The sequence below is a fragment of the Trematomus bernacchii genome, unplaced genomic scaffold, assembly GCF_902827165.1.
Source record: "Trematomus bernacchii unplaced genomic scaffold, fTreBer1.1, whole genome shotgun sequence".
In the NCBI taxonomy this organism is placed as follows: Eukaryota; Metazoa; Chordata; class Actinopteri; order Perciformes; family Nototheniidae; genus Trematomus; species Trematomus bernacchii.
In genome coordinates, this window is record NW_022987578.1 from 109,148 (window position 1) to 127,183 (window position 18,036).

General features: G+C 44.0%; 1 protein-coding gene and 1 long non-coding RNA gene across 2 annotated transcripts in view; one reads left to right on the plus strand and one right to left on the minus strand.

Moving 5' to 3' along the window:
* Positions 1 to 5,215: 5,215 nt before the first annotated feature.
* Positions 5,216 to 6,267, plus strand: LOC117479861. The gene is made up of 2 exons (XR_004555597.1): positions 5,216 to 5,459; positions 5,685 to 6,267. It is a non-coding gene; the product is annotated as an uncharacterized LOC117479861 (long non-coding RNA).
* A 2,196-nt stretch (positions 6,268 to 8,463) lies between these two features.
* Positions 8,464 to 18,036, minus strand: part of LOC117479853 (NACHT, LRR and PYD domains-containing protein 12-like) — a 105,233-nt gene continuing 95,660 nt past the window's right edge. Inside the window, exon 9 of the mRNA XM_034126956.1 lies at positions 8,464 to 9,998. Coding sequence (XP_033982847.1) covers positions 9,457 to 9,998 — 542 coding nt within the window. The 3' untranslated portion in view covers positions 8,464 to 9,456. The remainder of the gene's footprint in view (positions 9,999 to 18,036) is intronic.

The following is an 18,036-nucleotide window of genomic DNA, read 5'->3' on the forward strand; positions in this document are numbered from 1 at the left end:
GTTTTTATTGATTTAAAAAAGAGTTGTATGTATTGATTTAAATTGACATGCATTCGCTAAGAGAAATAGTCACTAGACACTTGACACAGTGGCTTTAGGCAAAGTAGAAAAAGAACACTCAAACCGAGAGATGAGTTATTATTACAACGTGACTTCACTATTATTTAACAACTGTTTTTATTGGGTTCTTTTATTTGGGGTTAAGTATGGTGAATTGCACTAATGTGGGAAGATCGTGATGTCTCCTCCGATCTGCTTTATGATCTTCTTTCTCCCGCTGTGTAGATTGGGGGACCGCCGTCCTCTGTCTTCAATGTTCGACATCGCGTGAAACAGAGGATTTCGACATTCTGTATTCCTTGCTTACTTCCTTAAACCTTTTCTCCTCCTTATCTCTTTCATGACTTTTTATTTAATGCTTTATAACAGCTGTAATAGTTCGTTTAGAAATCCTCCGCAGCGCCGCCCCCCTCCCTTCGGCTGAAATTATGAATGTACAGTAAGGCATATAGTAATCATAGATAACACGGCAGGGTCCGTTACAGTTTGTTTTCATCTGATTTCAAATAAACAAAGTCTTGGCTTTCAGAATATTAAACTTGTTTCGGCAAATTTAGATGATAAATACAACTATGAAGCTTGTAACGGCATAATTACTTAAGCGGAGAACGGAGTAATTTAACGTTACAGCAGGCATAACAACAGCCGGTGTTTATTTTATTATTATATATAGTCGTTATTCATTTGTTTTAAAGCTCAATAAGGAAGATTTAAACTTTCACACACGTTGACCGGCGAAAAACTCTGCCCGGTTCCCTCGGCCCCCACCACGTTGAATAAACAGAAGAATTACATGAATTAAGGTGACTGAGGCTTTTTAACATAGACTTTTCAGTGTCCCACATACCCACATACCGTTCACCATCCCCCACCCCCCTACTGTATGTTGATTTTTGACTTTGTTTGCCTACATGTAAATGGGTGGCATTTAGTACCTACCCCCCTCTGAGTGAATACCTGTTGTACCTGTCCGGGGCTAAGCCCATAGGACGATGCTCTGATGTCATCACCCTCGCACATTTGTCATATGTTTACAAAAAACGATGTTAACACTTTCTCGTTCTTAATATATGCTATATTTAGGGTCGATATGTGTTGAATTTACTTTAAAATAGCAGATCACTGTGACCGGATACAGTTTTTTCGGCTTAGTGAACGTGTGTTCCTTCCCCCCCGTTGACAATTCACGAGCGTCTAACTCTCCCCCCCCCCCGTCGCACCTTCTAACAGAGCCCCCCCACATATCAAATCCCAATTTAACCCAATTAACCAATTTTTGGCCTCTGGAGCAGAAATGAAAGAGTTTTTAAAATGTTTACGTTTTGGTACGTTTTTAGGGAAATGTTGTAATATTGCAACGTTGGCCTTAGGTGGGAGCAGAATTTCTGTATTTCTACTCACATTGTCTGAATAAATATATTGAACAACTAAGGGTTAATTTGCAGGATTGATTGCTTACTTAGCCCTATATCAGTATATAGCATGAATAATAATCACACATCACTCATATTTGTTATGAATAATCATTTATCATTTATTAAATAGTAAGTTGCTTTGGATAAAAGCGTCAGCTAAATGCAATTTATGAAAGCCTCACTCAGGATTTTTTTACCAAGTGTAAAGTTATTTAATATATAAAGACTATATATTATTGAATTACAAGATTAGATATACTTTATTTGATCTAAAATATTGATGTGTTCAAATGCTTTTCTAAACAAAACTGTTTCTGTGAAGGAAGCACCATCTCCTGGTTAAATCCTTAGATTGAAAATCTGGCAACGCCCTGTTGGAAAATAGTGGGAGGGCTTAACATTCCCAGATACTGGTCTTTGGCAGGTCTTAGGCAGGTAACTGGCAGGTAGTAGGCAGGAAGCAGTAAGCTGGAGTCTGAAATAAGATGCTCCATCTGTACAGCTGAACATCAGCAGGAGTGGACTCTTTAAAGTAGAGACACTACATACTGATATACACCTGAACATCAGCAGGAGAGGACTCTTTAAAGTAGAGTCACTACATACTGATATACACCTGAACATCAGCAGGAGAGGACTCTTTAAAGTAGAGACACTACATACTGATATACACCTGAACATCAGCAGGAGAGGACTCTTTAAAGTAGAGACACTACATACTGATATACATCTGAACATCAGCGGGAGAGGACTCTTTAAAGTAGAGAAACTACGTACTGATATACACCTGAACATCAGCGGGAGAGGACTCTTTAAAGTAGAGACACTACATACTGATATACACCTGAACATCAGCGGGAGAGGACTCTTTAAAGTAGAGACACTACATACTGATATACACCTGAACATCAGCAGGAGAGGACTCTTTAAAGTAGAGACACCACATACTGATATACACCTGAACATCAGCAGGAGAGGACTCTTTAAAGTAGAGACACCACATACTGATATAGGACTCTTTATCTGACCCTTGTGTTTCTGCAGAGCTCCAGCCTGAAGACGGCTCTGCTGGATTATCTGAAGCGATGCCTCCCTGCTGACAGCGAGAAACACAACATGGTGGCGCTGTGCTTCAGCATGAGGAGGGAGATCGGAGAGAACCACGAGATGGCAGCCCGAACGCAGCTGAAGATCATCGAGTCCCAGGCCTGGGGTGAGACAAAAACTAAACCAATAATATCCAATTACTCAACAAAAAGACAGAGACATCAAGTCGTCTCAGCTGAGGAGTCACAACGGGGACGTTAGTGGTATTCCTTCTGGGAAACGTGCACATTTGCAAACCTACAGTTCATTTGATTCCTGTCTGTTAGCTTTAAGCCTGTTAGCTGGCCTGCTGGGTAACGTCCACACTGCAGTAGTTCAGAAACAGGATTTCTCTTCAACTAAAAGACATTCAGAGTGTTTGTCTATTTGTGAAACACAGTGAAGTCATGCTGCTGTTTCTATTTCCAGTGGTGACTCCTGAGCTGAAGAGTTCTCTGGTCAAGGTGCTGGGTCTGCTGAAGGACGCTGCAGAGAGCTTCTCCAAGGTACACCTCCCAACCCCCCCCCCCCACAGAGCACTGGGACCACACAGAGCACTGGGATCACACAGAGCACTGGGATCACACAGAGCACTGGGATCACACAGAGCACTGGGACCACACAGAGCACTGGGATCACACAGAGCACTGGGATCACACAGAGCACTGGGATCTCTTCATTACATTTGGAATAATAATAATAATAGATGACATGTGTATAGCACCTTTCAAGGGACCGCTTTACATGGTGAACAAACAAACAAACAAGAGGGGCAAATAATAAAGTACAAATTAAATAACTAGCAGTGGGAGTGGAAGCAGGGGGGCTGTGATGGGTTAGGGGTCAAAGGCCATGAAGGACAGGTGAGTTTTTAATGAAGACTTGAAGATGTCCAGGGAAGCAGCGTTGCGGAAAATAAGCAATCTACTGCATTAAAGGTTAACTTCTCTGTGTGTGTGTGTGAGTGTGTGTGTGTGTGTGTGTGTGTGTGTGTGTGTGTGTGTGTGTGTGTGTGTGTGTGTGTGTGTGTGTGTGTGTGTGTGTGTGTGTGTGTGTGTGTGTGTGTCAGAGGCCTGTTGTAGTTCTAGAACAAAAAGAGTCCTGCTGACGCGCCTTAAAGAGGCCCTATTCTGCTTTTCGCTTCTCCCTCTCCTGTAGTGTGTTCTATAGATGTTAGTGCATGTAAATGGTCTGCAAAGGCTCAAATCCCTGTGTATCCCTGATGACTCTGATGATTCTCTTTGAAACAGATTATTCACTGCTCAAAAGCTTCACAGAAATGAGGAAATTAAGCTTTAAAAATGTACATTAAAGACTCTTTCTAACTTAGTGGATTTAAAAAAAAATACTCTGGTAAAAGTAGAAGTACTGACTAAACTTCTTTACTCAAGTCAAAGTAAAGAGGCTTTGAAATGTACTTCAGTAAAAAGTACCCATAACTAGCAGCTGTTTTAAAGAGTACCTGACCTCCCTTTATATTAATAGAACAATAATGTCATTGTTAGTTAATGAATGTTTCCATGCTGAACAACGGCAACATGACAACGTTTTCATTGGTCCCTCTTCTTTAGAGAAGACCAGGAAATGATGGATACACGGATCGTGTTCAAATCAATAGGCACGCAATGACTCTAAATAATAATGATCACGCCACCAGACACACATTCAAACTAAAGGAACCAGCCTGTTTGGGAAATGTGAGAAGTAGAAAGTACAGGTATTTGTGTTCAACATGTAAGAAGTAGAAAGTACAGGTATTTGTGTTCAACATGTAAGAAGTAGAAAGTACAGGTATTTGGGTTCAACATGTAAGAAGTAGAAAGTACAGGTATTTGGGTTCAACATGTAAGAAGTAGAAAGTACAGGTATTTGGGTTCAAAATGTAAGAAGTAGAAAGTACAGGTATTTGGGTTCAACATATAAGAAGTAGAAAGTTCAGGTATTTGGGTTCAACATATAAGAAGTAGAAAGTACAGGTATTTGTGTTCAACATGTAAGAAGTAGAAAGTACAGGTATTTGTGTTCAACATGTAAGAAGTAGAAAGTACAGGTATTTGAGTTCAACATGTAAGAAGTAGAAAGTACAGGTATTTGTGTTCAACATGTAAGAAGTAGAAAGTACAGGTATTTGAGTTCAACATGTAAGAAGTAGAAAGTACAGGTATTTGTGTTCAACATGTAAGAAGTAGAAAGTACAGGTATTTGGGTTCAAAATGTAAGAAGTAGAAAGTACAGGTATTTGGGTTCAACATATAAGAAGTAGAAAGTACAGGTATTTGGGTTCAACATGTAAGAAGTAGAAAGTACAGGTATTTGTGTTCAACATGTAAGAAGTAGAAAGTACAGGTATTTGTGTTCAACATGTAAGAAGTAGAAAGTACAGGTATTTGTGTTCAACATGTAAGAAGTAGAAAGTACAGGTATTTGTGTTCAACATGTAAGAAGTAGAAAGTACAGGTATTTGTGTTCAACATGTAAGAAGTAGAAAGTACAGGTATTTGTGTTCAACATGTAAGAAGTAGAAAGTACAGGTATTTGTGTTCAACATGTAAGAAGTAGAAAGTACAGGTATTTGTGTTCAAAATGTAAGAAGTCAAAGTAAAAAGTGGTCAGAAAAATAAGTAGTGGAGTAAAGTACTGATACCAGAAACATGTACTTAAGTCCAGTAACGCAGTATTTGTACTCCTCTACTTCCCACCTCTGGTCCTGATCCAGCGTCTCTCATCCTGTGTTCTCGTCCCTCAGGTTTTGGTGGTGGCCGAGGCGTACGGCTACAGTCCGGACTGGCCTCACATTTTGTTCCAGAAGGTGATCCTGAGCGGAGACTTTGTTTACCTGGAGGACTTCAAACGCCTCCGCCCCCTCACCTCCGCCCTGTTCGAGGACATCTTCAAAAAGTAAGACATCGTAACGCCGTGCTCACCACAAAGAATCAAGCAGGGGGACAAGACTCAAGACTCAAGGCTTTATTGTCATTCGTGCAGAGCTACAGTTTAGATATGACAACTAAAATCTGAGGTGTGTGTGTGTGTGTGTGTGTGTGTGTGTGTGTGTGTGTGTGTGTGTGTGTGTGTGTGTGTGTGTGTGTGTGTGTGTGTGTGTGTGTGTGTGTGTGTGTTCAGGCTGGACGGGGCTCCCTGCAGTGTCTCTAATGCTCGCCGCCTGCTCTCTCACTGTGAGCACGTGTTCAGCCGCTACAGACTGGCCTACCAACAGAACCTTCTGGACGTCAGCAAGGCTCTGCTGCAGGACACACACTCCTCTGGATACATGAGGGACCGGCTGGCCAGCTGATCCAAACCCCACCAGAACCACCGGCTGGAATACAGAGAGCTGCAGGGATGTGGTGTTCCTGTGCTGGTCCCTGAAGGCAGCATCTCCCTGCTCCAATGGGATTCCTCCGTGGGAGTTTTGGATTATTGCAGAAAATAATCTCTGTGTCAAACAAACTCACACGTTTAGTTCAGCAGTGAGGAATCTACTCACCACACAGCTTAGTTCAGACTAACAACCAAAAACACATTCAGAAGACCATTGACTTCCAGACCAGGGGACAGGAAGTGGTAACATGCTGACTCATTTCAGGGTTTAGGACTCATTCCTGCACCACTGATGATTCTCTCTTTGAAACGGATGATTCAAAATCTTCACAGAAATGATGAAATGACACTTTAAAAATGTACATTAAATACTCTTTCTAACGTGTGTGGACTTAGTGGATATTTTTGTATGTATAATAAAATACAATGATTTCTTTAGTTGATTACAGCGGGTATTATAAGTTAGAATCTGCAAAGTGTGAAAAGTACAACCATGTAAATGATTAAATCAGTATACAGAAGATAATAATAATAGGTAATACTCAGGTACTTCAAAACTGCACAATACTTACAGAAAATGTACTTTATTTCCAGTAACTCACAGTCTGCTGTTGGGCTCTAAGTGTGTGGGTGTAGTTTTCTGTTTGTCCACTAGATGGTAGTCCAAGCTCTGTTTTCTCCTCAAGTCTTTTCTGTGATTTCCACCTGAGCGATGAACAGAGGAGGAAGAAGTACTCAGGTCTGGTACTTTAGTAACAGTAGAAGTACTCAGATCTTGTACTTTAGTAACAGTAGAAGTACTCACATCTTGTACTTTAGTAACAGTAGAAGTACTCAGATCTTGTACTTTAGTAACAGTAGAAGTACTCAGATCTTGTACTGTAGTAAAAGTAGAAGTACTCAGATCTTGTACTGTAGTAAAAGTAGAAGTACTCAGATCTTGAACTTGAGTAAAAGTAGAAGTACTCAGCTCTTGTACTTGAGTAAAAGGAGAAGTACTCAGATCTTGTACTTGAGTAAAAGTAGAAGTACTCAGATCTTGTACTTGAGTAAAAGTAGAAGTACTCAGATCTTGTACTTGAGTAAAAGTAGAAATACTCAGGTCTGGTACTTGAGTAACAGTAGAAGTACTCAGATCTTGTACTTTAGTAACAGTAGAAGTACTCAGATCTTGTACTGTAGTAAAAGTAGAAGTACTCAGATCTTGTACTGTAGTAAAAGTAGAAGTACTCAGATCTTGAACTTGAGTAAAAGTAGAAGTACTCAGCTCTTGTACTTGAGTAAAAGGAGAAGTACTCAGATCTTGTACTTGAGTAAAAGTAGAAGTACTCAGATCTTGTACTTGAGTAAAAGTAGAAGTACTCAGATCTTGTACTTGAGTAAAAGTAGAAATACTCAGGTCTGGTACTTGAGTAACAGTAGAAGTACTCAGATCTTGTACTTTAGTAACAGTAGAAGTACTCAGATCTTGTACTTTAGTAAAAGTAGAAGTACTCAGATCTTGTACTGTAGTAAAAGTAGAAGTACTCAGATCTTGTACTGTAGTAAAAGTAGAAGTACTCAGATCTTGAACTTGAGTAAAAGTAGAAGTACTCAGCTCTTGTACTTGAGTAAAAGGAGAAGTACTCAGATCTTGTACTTGAGTAAAAGTAGAAGTACTCAGATCTTGTACTTGAGTAAAAGTAGAAGTACTCAGATCTTGTACTTGAGTAAAAGTAGAAGTACTCAGATCTTGTACTTGAGTAAAAGTAGAAGTACTCAGATCTTGTACTTGAGTAAAAGTAGAAGTACTCAGATCTTGTACTTGAGTAAAAGTAGAAGTACTCAGATCTTGTACTTGAGTAAAAGTAGAAGTACTCAGATCTTGTACTTGAGTAACAGTAGAAGTACTCAGATGTTAAACTTGAGTAAAAGTAGAAGTACTCAGGTCTTGAACTTGAGTAAAAGTAGAAGTACTCAGGTCTTGTACTTGTTAGCTAAAACTAATGATGAAAGAACTGGAAACACAGACTAAAGGTAATGTGTATATATATATATATATATATATATATATATATATATATGTAGTGACGGTGGAGGAAGAGACTGCTGAGGACAAACTCAATTCACAGTGAAATGAAAACACAGAGTATGAGTTCATCATGTGCAGGGAGATAAACAAAATGGTGAGGATAACATGGGTCCAGCTCAGGCATCAATGCTTCACTTTTGATCTGATGTTTTATTTGTTCAAAGGTGGGCTAGAACTTTGATCATTAGAAATACATTAAAGAAATGTGTTTTGGTTCCAATAACAAGAAAGTCCATTCACATTCTGGGAGAATACAGTAATATATGGAATAAATGCAGCAGGGCTAATAATCCAGAAACATATATATATATATATATATATATATATATATATATATATATATATATATATATAATAGGGAACAATTGAATGCTCAGCTAACACTAGAGTACTTAAATACCTCAACACTTGAACTTCAGTGAGGTTTGAATGCAGGATGTTCATGGGAACAGGTTACATTTCCGTCTCATTTGTCACTTATCCAGCAATAATCAGAAGGGCTACGTGAACTTTAGTTTCCTCTCACAAGTGTGAACAGGTCGTTTTATTTAAAGTTTCACAAGTTATAACACCACACACTATAATGAACTGCGTTTAGCTCAGATATAGATGATATCTGCTCCGTCTAGGTTTGCCCCACTACTAGTTAGTATCGGGGGTTCTTCAGTCTTCTGCAAGAAGAACTGAGTTCAAGAGGAACTGATTTCAAATGTTCTTCAGTCTCCTTATATCCTCTTTGTTCACGTGGTTTGTCACATCAGGTGTCCTTCTTTGTTGCTTTATGGTTAAATGTTCACTTCCCGCAAGGAAGTGCATAACAGATGTTCATCTCCTGGAAAGAGGAAGTGCGTACTTTGCTACATAGGTCTTTACAAGTACCCATGTAAGGATTTCTGTTATACATCCTGTTTATATTGCTAAAGCGTTAAACTATACGATACATGACTATGGCATTCAGAGTTTAACACAGTTTTTAACATATTTAAGCTTTATATAATAAAATACATTGTTCCATTTTCTTCCTTTCTTCAACAGTTGACATAGCCGCCATTTTATTAAACATTAAACAACACTTTGGGCCCTCAGCTAATTCAGACAGTATAATGAGATATGGCCCACAGATTAAACTTGTCATATATTGTACTACTTCAATATATATGTACAAATATATATCACGGTATTCATGTGTGCCCACCTTTCTTTCTATCTGCTCCCATTATAATCACTCTGAAGTTTCTGTTTGAAGGAATGAGCTGCTAACTCAATAAAGTAAACCCTCTGGAGAGCTGAGATGAAGGCTGTTGAGTTTCTTAAAGCATTTTCAAGAATCAACAATCATTGACCTTTTGATTCATCTGTCCAACTTATAACTGAACTGATAAGGAGAGATTCATCACCCAATGAAAGACTCTCTGATAAAAACACTTCTGACAGTAAAGACACAATCAGTGAGCCAGATTTAAAACAGCAACCCTTAAACCCAGGACAGGAAGTGGTCTCCTCCTACAGAGGACACAGAGACACTGAGCAGCCATCTGACCAGAACCCAAACCCAGCGTAGAGAGGTTCAGTGAATGTGGTTCTGAAGGTGTGGAGGTGGGTCAGTGTGTCAGAGGAGACTCTGTAGAAGGAGAGAGAGCCAGCAGGATGATCCAGATACACTGCTACTCTACCAGAGGAGGAGGGGAAGAAGGGGGAGGAGGAGGAGGAGGAGGAGGAGATGTTTGTTTCTCTCTCATTGTGCCAGACAGAGTAACCTCTACCAGAGCAGTTCAGTCTCCAGGACTGATCATTCCATCCAAACCTACATTCCCCTCCGTCTCCTTTCCTCCTAATTCCTCTGTAAGTCACTGCTATATCAACCTCTCCTCTCCTCTCGACCTCCCAGTAACAGCGACCAGTCAGAGCTTCTCTGCACATCAGCTGAGGCCAGTACTCAAACCTCTCTGGATGATCAGGATATGGCTGCTCCTCCTTCCTGTTGTCCTCAGACAGTATGAGGTATCTCTTCACTGTGTTTGAGTCCAGGGTGAGTTCACAGGAATCTGAGGAGAGACACAGACAGCAGTTTATCACCAGACTCACCTGAAGGCTTTCCTCTCTGTTAGTGATCTTTCTATAACAGCGCTCTATAAGAGTCATGTATTATTATTATAAAGTTTAAAGGTGATGCAGCTAGTTCAGCAGGTTCTGACCCAGTTGCTGAAAGACTCCAGCTGCACATGTTCAAGTGACATGCTTCAATCACTTTGAGCACACCATCACTAGAGACCTGATCTAAGGGGTAACACTCTGATCTCTCTCTCTCTCCTCTCTCTCTCTCTCTCTCTCTCTACTCTCTCTCTCTCTCTCATCTCTCTCTCTCCTCTCTGCTCTCCTCTCCCTCATCTCTCCTCTCCTTCTCTCTCATCTCTCCTCTCGGGTCTCATCTCTCTCCGTCATCTCGGCTCATCTCTCTCATCTCATCGCTCTCTCATCTCTCTCTCTCTCTCTCTCTGATTGTGAGTGGACAGGTGAGTATAGCGGAGAGCGATCTTTAAAGTTTACAACTTTTCAAACCTTTGTTAATATTTCACTTTTCTCTGGGCGATAGTTTATGTCATTGTGCATCACTTGTCCGACTTTGGTGTTGTTTGGTTGCACTGGTGATTTGTTTGTCTAATTGTTTGTCTAGCGGCTGCAGCTGCAGTCACGCCGCCCGGCATGGCGTTCCGTGGCAGCTGCGCCGGGTTGGAGAAGCTGACTCGCAAACACGCCATCAAGCTCTCTCCACCTGACGGTGTGTCGGTGGAGGAGTGTGGTCTGGCTGTGGGGGCTGTGGTGGGATATGGCAGAGTCAAATCTGCCTCCCGCATGAACAGTGCGGTGGTTATATTTTTAGACTGCACGGAGAAAGCTAACCAGCTGGTGGAGAGCGGGCTAGTGATTAAAGGGACGATATTACCCGTGCTACCCCTTGTCACTCCTGCTAAAAAAGTTATAATTTCAAATGTGCCCCCGTTTCTTAGAAACGAGTTGTTGGAGAGAGAGCTGGCTCGACACGGGCAGCTTGCGTCTCCCATTAAGATGATCCCCCTGGGCTGTAAATCCCCGCACCTCAAGCACGTTGTGTCTTTTAGGAGACAGGTGCTGATGGTCCTGAAAAAGGATGAAGGGGAATTAAATCTGGCTCTCAAGTTTAAAATTGATGATTTTGTGTATACTGTCCATGTAACGTCTGATATTTTGAGATGTTTTGGTTGTGGAGCGGCAGGACACCTGATCCGCGCATGCCCGGAGAGGGCGGTGGACGCGCCCGTGGTGTCCGCGCTCGCAGCCGGCCCGACGGTGTCCGTGCCAGCGGCGGAACCGCTACCGGTTGACTTGTCCACGGCCGGGCCGCCGGTGCTGGGGCCCGCGCCTGCGGCGGATCCGCTGCCGCTGCCGGTCCCTTTGTCCGCGGCCGGGCCGCCGGTGCTGGGGTCCGCGCCCGCTGCGGAGCCGCTGCCGGTTGTTTTGTGCACGGCTGGGCCCGCGCACGCGCCCGCGGCGGAAACGCCGGTGGTGGAACCGCAGGTCAGTGGGTCCGTGGCAGAGCCAACGGTTTCACACACAGAAAGCACACAGGCAGATACACACAGTATCACACACATAGACACTCTGGTCACACAGAAAGCAGATAGTGAGCACACTGCAGCCAGAGTAGCTGAGTCTGTTCTGGAGGATGTTGAAATGGATGAGGATTTATTAAGGTTGCCTGTCAAAAGAAAAAACGAAGAAGTGAGCAAAGGCAGTGTGGCACAGAAAGGGAAGGTGTCAAGGACAGAGTCGCTGTGTTCCTCCTCTCAGCCAGAGGGAGACACAGAGGACTCAGAGGACAGTGACAGTGAGTCATTCTTTGACATGGTTGAGGTAGAAAAGGGAGAGGAGTACTCTTTCCAGAGGATCAGATCCTTTCTGGCGGAAACTAAGGGGTTGAGGGGGGTGAAGTTAGAGAATTTTTTTGCTGATTTGCAGATTTTTCACAATTCTGCCAAGGCTCTCATGCGGCGCCCAGAAGCCTTAGGGGAACCTGTCTTCAGCAGCCCAGAGAAGGCTAGGTTAAAGAAGATACTTCAGAGGGTTAGAGAGGAAAGTGCAAAGAATTATGAATAAGTACATCTTGTATTTATTATTTCTCCTTTATTTTTCTTCAGTCAGGTTTTTGATTTTGTTAGGATGCAACTATAATTTAATTATGAGTGACATAAAGCTGGGCTCTTTAAACATTAACGGTGCTCGGGGGGATGCGAAAAGAGCATCTTTATTTACTTTAGTAGAAAACAAGAGTCTAAATGTGACGTTTCTCCAAGAGACTCACAGCACTGCTGAGAACGAGAGTGACTGGAGGAGGGAGTGGGGGGGGGAGGGTTTCTTCAGCCATAAGTTCAGCAATAGTGGAGGGGTCGCAATTCTCTTTGCAAGGGGCTTTACACCCTTCTCCTGTACGGTCGATGAGGTCATCCCAGGACACTTGCTAAAAGTAAATGCTGAATTTGAAAAAGTAAAAATATGTTTTATAAATATTTATGCTCCCTGTGTGGGCGCAGAGAGGCTTTTGTTTTTTGAGAAACTGAAAGATACTCTTAGCACCTGTGATAGGGAGGAGTATCTGTTCCTGGGGGGGGACTTCAACTGCACAGAGAACCCTGTGCTGGATAGGAACCACCAGGAGCCGCATGCTGCCTCAAAGAGTGCCTTAATGAGACTCACAGAAACCTTTGAGCTGTGTGATGTGTGGAGGCACTTCCACCCGGGCCAGCGGCAGTACACGTGGTGCACTCTAGGGATAACATGTTGTCTCTAGCTAGGCTGGACCGTGTCTATGTGTTTAGCCATCACATTAATGTAAGCAGAAGCTGCTCCATCAGTCCAGTGGGAATCTCTGACCATTCCCTCGTACAGGTCTCACTTTTTATTAATCATGTTAAGTGTAATAGTGCGTACTGGCACTTTAATGCTTCTCTGTTGGCCGACAACCATTTTAAAAATGTTTTTAAGTTTTTTTGGGAAAACTACCGGTTATCTAAGAGTGAGTACAATTCTCTTCAGCAGTGGTGGGATATAGGTAAAGTGAAAATCAAGCAGCTTTGCCAACAGTACACTTTCAATGTCACAAAGGACATGGCTAGATCTCTGAGAGCTCTGGAGAGAGAAGTGGTGGAGCTGCAGGGTTGGCAGACTCCACAGGAGAGCGAGAACATGTTAAAGTTTTCAAAAGTAAAAACACAGCTCTGTCTGACCTGCTGGGGTTTTCTGCTCAGGGTGCTCTGGTCAGATCCCGGTTTCAGAACATCGTGAAAATGGATGCTCCCTCTCACTTTTTCTTTGGTCTGGAGCGTAAGAATGGTCAGAGGAGGCTGATGCACTCCCTGCGATCCAATGCGGGGCAGCTGCTTCAGGAGTCCGCCGACATTCGTCAGTGTGCTGTGGAGTTCTACAAAGAGCTCTACCAAACAGAGTTCCAGGCCGAGCCAGAGGTGGCGCAGTCGTTCTATGAGGGCCTTCCTAACGTCCCTGAGGAGGACCATGCAGAGCTGGAGGCGGAGCTCTCTGCCCAGGAGCTGCAGGAGGCCCTGCAGAGCATGCAGAGTGGGAAGGCTCCTGGCATAGACGGCCTGCCTGCAGACTTCTATAAGGCTCTCTGGCCGGTTATAGGAGACGACCTGCTGAGTGTGCTCAGAGACAGTCTAAGTAACGGGAGGTTGCCTCTGAGTTGCAGGAGAGCTGTGCTCACTCTCCTCCCTAAGAAAGGAGACCTGCAGGAGATTAAGAACTGGCGTCCTGTGTCTCTACTCTGTACCGACTACAAGCTGCTTTCCAAAGTGTTAGCAACGAGGCTGAGAAAAGTGATGGAGCATGTCATTCACGTAGACCAGACATACTGTGTACCCAGCAGGTTGATAACTGACAACGTGACTCTAATTCGGGATGTTTTGGACCTCTCCGGTTCATTGGGCTGTGAGCTTGGTCTGATTTCTCTAGACCAAGAAAAGGCTTTTGACCGAGTTGAGCACCAGTACTTGTGGCAGACGCTGGAAGCTTTTGGGTTCAGCTCTGGTCTCATAGCCAAGATCCAGGTCTTGTACAGGGACATTGAGAGTGTACTGAAGATAAACGGTAGTTTGTTTGCTCCTTTTGAAGCTCAGAGAGGAATCCGACAGGGCTGCTCTTTGTCCGGGATGCTCTACTCCCTGGCCATAGAGCCTTTTTTACACCGGTTAAGGTCCAAGTTACAGGGTTTCTCTTTTCCTGGCTGTAGGGATGTTTTTAAATTGTCTGCTTATGCGGACGACATAATGGTCTTTGTTAAAAAACAAGAGGATATCAATGTTTTAACTGAAACTGTGAGCAATTTTTGCAAAATCTCATCTGCTCGAGTCAACTGGGGGAAAAGTGAGGCTTTAGCAGTAGGAGAGGGCAGCATTGACAGCTTGTTGTTACCTGGGGGCCTTGGTTGGAAAAGGGCAGGGTTAAAGTACCTGGGTATTTATCTTGGTGATGACACGTTTTGTTTGAAAAACTGGGACGGGCTTATAGAGAAAGTGGAAGGCCGGTTAAAGAAGTGGAAGTGGATCCTTCCCAAACTTTCTTTTAAAGGGCGTATCCTTATTTTAAACAACCTTGTTTCCTCCATGCTGGCTCACCGGCTGGCATGCACCGACCCGCCCGTAAACCTGCTGTCCAGGGTGCAGGCTCTCATGGTGGACTTCTTCTGGGACCGCATGCACTGGGTCCCTCAGAGCGTCCTGTTCCTGCCAAAGGAAGAGGGGGGACATGGCCTGGTTCACCTGGCGAGCAGAGGGGCTGCTTTCAGGCTCCGGTTCGTCCAGAGGTTCCTGACTGGACCTGCTGACCTGGTCTGGAGACCCGTAGCTCGGGCCTTACTGGAGCGCTGTGGTGGGCTGGGTCTGGCTGAGTCGCTGTTCCTAATGGACCTGAAAGGATTACGCCTGAATAATCTCTCGGGTTTCTATGGAGGTCTCTTCAAGGTGTGGGGACTACTCAGAAAAGAGAGACCAGACTGCTGTGGCTCACTGTTCTGGCTCCTCAGAGAGCCGGTGGTCCGTGGATCTCGGTTTGTGTGTGGAGTAGGGCCTTCTCTACAACAGAGACTCTGTGAGGAGAGGATCCTCACGCTGGGCCAGGTGGTGGAGGTGTGTGGCCCCCGCCTAGACAACGCTGCAGGCCTGGCCTCACGTCTGAGCCTCAGGTCAGTCCGGGTGGTCAGCCTCCTGCTGCAGAGCTGGAAACAGCAGCTCAGCCAATCAGAGCTGGCACTGATTGCTGCTCATTGTAACGGACTGAAGTCTCCAAATGACAATGACTTTTTTCCAGAGATGCTATGTTTTCCTGATCTCAGTTGTGAGGGTTTTTTGTTAAAGTTGAACAATGTTACCGATTTTAAGTTTAGCACCATGTCCAACAAAACCTTTTATTATTTGGTGACAAAGGTGCTGAATCAGAGCAGACTCCAGGAGCGAGTGGACACCCAGTGGAGAGCCCACCTGGGCCTGACGGAGGCTCAGAAGCCTGAGTGGAGAGCGCTCTACAAGCCTCCGCTGACTAAGAGGGGTGGGGACCTCCAGTGGAGGGTTCTCCACGCTGCGGTAGCGGTAAATGCCTTTGTTTCAGTGATCAACCCTACAGTGTCTGATGCCTGTCCTTTCTGTGAACAGAGGGAAACCATTTTTCATTGCTTTACAGAATGTGGTCGACTCTTTTGTCTTTTTCAGTTACTCGCTCAGATGTTGATTTTGTTTAATGTGGTTTTTTCTAAGTCAATGTTCATTTTGGGTTGTAGGTACAGCCAGAAGCAAAAGTGCAAAAGTCAGCTTTTGAATTTTTTGTTGGGGCAGGCTAAATGGCCATCTACCTCAGCAGGAGGAATAAAGTTGCGGAGTCACTGGATACCGATGCAGTTTTGATTTTCAAGCGGATGGTAAAAGCAAGATTAAAAACGGATTACAGTTACTTTTGTTTAACCAAAAATGTGGGAGAATTTGAGGCCATGTGGTGTCTTAAAAATGCTTTGTGTTCTGTGGTGAATGAGGATCTTATTTTCAGTCGTTTTCTGAACTGACAATGTGTGTCATTGTGTCTGTTTGGTTATTTGCTTTGTGAATAAAAGTGGTTTGAAAAATCAAAAAACTCTCTCTCTCTCTCTCTCTCTTCTCTCTCTCCTCTCTCTCTCTCTCACTCTCTTCCTCTGCTCGGTCTCTCTCCCTCATCTCTCTCTCTCCATCTCTCTCTCTCTCTCTCTCTCTCAGAGTGTGTGAGGAGTTCGGTGGTGGTGAGCTGAGAGCGTGGTGAGGTTTGATAACTAACTTTTCGTAAAAGTTTTCTCTTTTTTCTTCCTCTACTTTGTTTATTGTATGATTGTTTATTGGTCTTGATTGTTGTGAGTGTGGTTTAGTGTTTCTTCCGTGAGAGAAGCGTGTTTCTCTGCAGGGATGGCTTCCTGTGAGATGCCGTCCCTGCGACACGGGGTGAGGGTGATCCCTCAGGAGAACAGCACGGTGGAGAGTGTGCTGCTGGCGGTGGGGGAGCAGGTGGGACACGGAAACATCTCCTACGCATCCCGCATGAATAAAGCTGTGGTGGTTTTTGTAAAGAAGCAGGAGTTGGTCAGCCAGTTCATTGAAAGTGGCTTAAACATAAATGATGAGTTTATACAGGTGTCCCCGCTGGCAGTGCCTTCTACCCAGATTACCATATCGGGAGTCCCTCCATTTATTCCTAATGAAACGCTGGAGAAAGAGCTCAAACGCTCCGGGAGAATGGCGAGTGGTTTCCGCACGGTGAGTCTGGGCTGTAAAGACACTAAGCTGAAGCACGTCCAGTCTCTGCGGAGACAGGTGTTCACGTTTCTGGACTGCACATCACAAACACTGGATGTGTCTTTCCGTATTAAATATGAGGAGGGTTTTTATATGGTGTATGCGAGTGCTGGCAGTGTCAAGTGTTTTGGGTGTGGTGATGTGGGGCACAAGAGGATCACTTGTCCACAGAGACTGATAGCAGCACTTCTTTTGGAAGGGAATATTGTGAATGAGAGTGGAGAGGGAACCAGCGGGATTGCTCGGCCCGTGCGGGGAGTTGCCGGAGCTACCGGAGCTACCGGAGCTACGGCCCCTTTTTCCGGGGCAGACGTGCTCGTGTCTGCAGCCCACGCCCTGTGCAGCCGTGCAAACGGCTGCCGTGCCCGCACTCGTTGCGCCCGGTGTAGCCGTTACCCCTTGCCTGCAGCACCAGGGGCCGCCATGCCCGCTCCTGGGGGGGCAGCATGTCCTTAGCCATGGGACACATTGGAGTGCAGGAGTAGCTATTTTATTCTCCCCTCTTTGAAATATAAAGATAATATCCAGCACAGAGGAAGTGAAGGGCAAAGTTATTCTAGTGAGAGCTGGAATAGATGAGTTTCTGATTAGCTTTATTAATGTGCACCAAACCAAGGCTCTGAGCGTGAAGAGATCTTTAAAGTATTGGAAGAGAGAATAAGTGATATTGGTCAAGGGGAGTTTATTGTTTTGGGCGGAGACTGGAACTGTTGCACTGACTTGACTTTGGATAGGACTGGAGTTGAGCCACATCTTCAGTCTTCCTCTGTATTGTCTCATGTTCTAAAGAAAAGTGATTTAGTGGATGTGTGGAGGAGGATGCATCCTACATGCAAGCAATACACATGGGTTCAAATATCAGATGGTAGAGTTAGTGCAGCCAGAGTGGACAGGTTTGATTTACCCAAGGCCTTTTCTGCTAGGGTTACAAACTGTCAGATCATCCCTGTGGCTTTCACAGACCATCATTTAGTTTTGATGGAGCTGATCTTATCTTCCAACGGAAAACCCAGATCTTTTTGGCATTTTAATAATAGATTATTACAGGATTTGAATTTCTGTGAACATTTTAAAATGTTTTGGGCTTACTGGAGATCTAGGAAAGATGGTTTGTCTTCCCTTACTCAGTGGTGGGAGGTAGGAAAAGCCCACATGAAGGTTTTCTGTCAACAATACACCTCCTATTCAACAGCCAACATTAAGAGAGTAGTGGAGAATTTAGAAA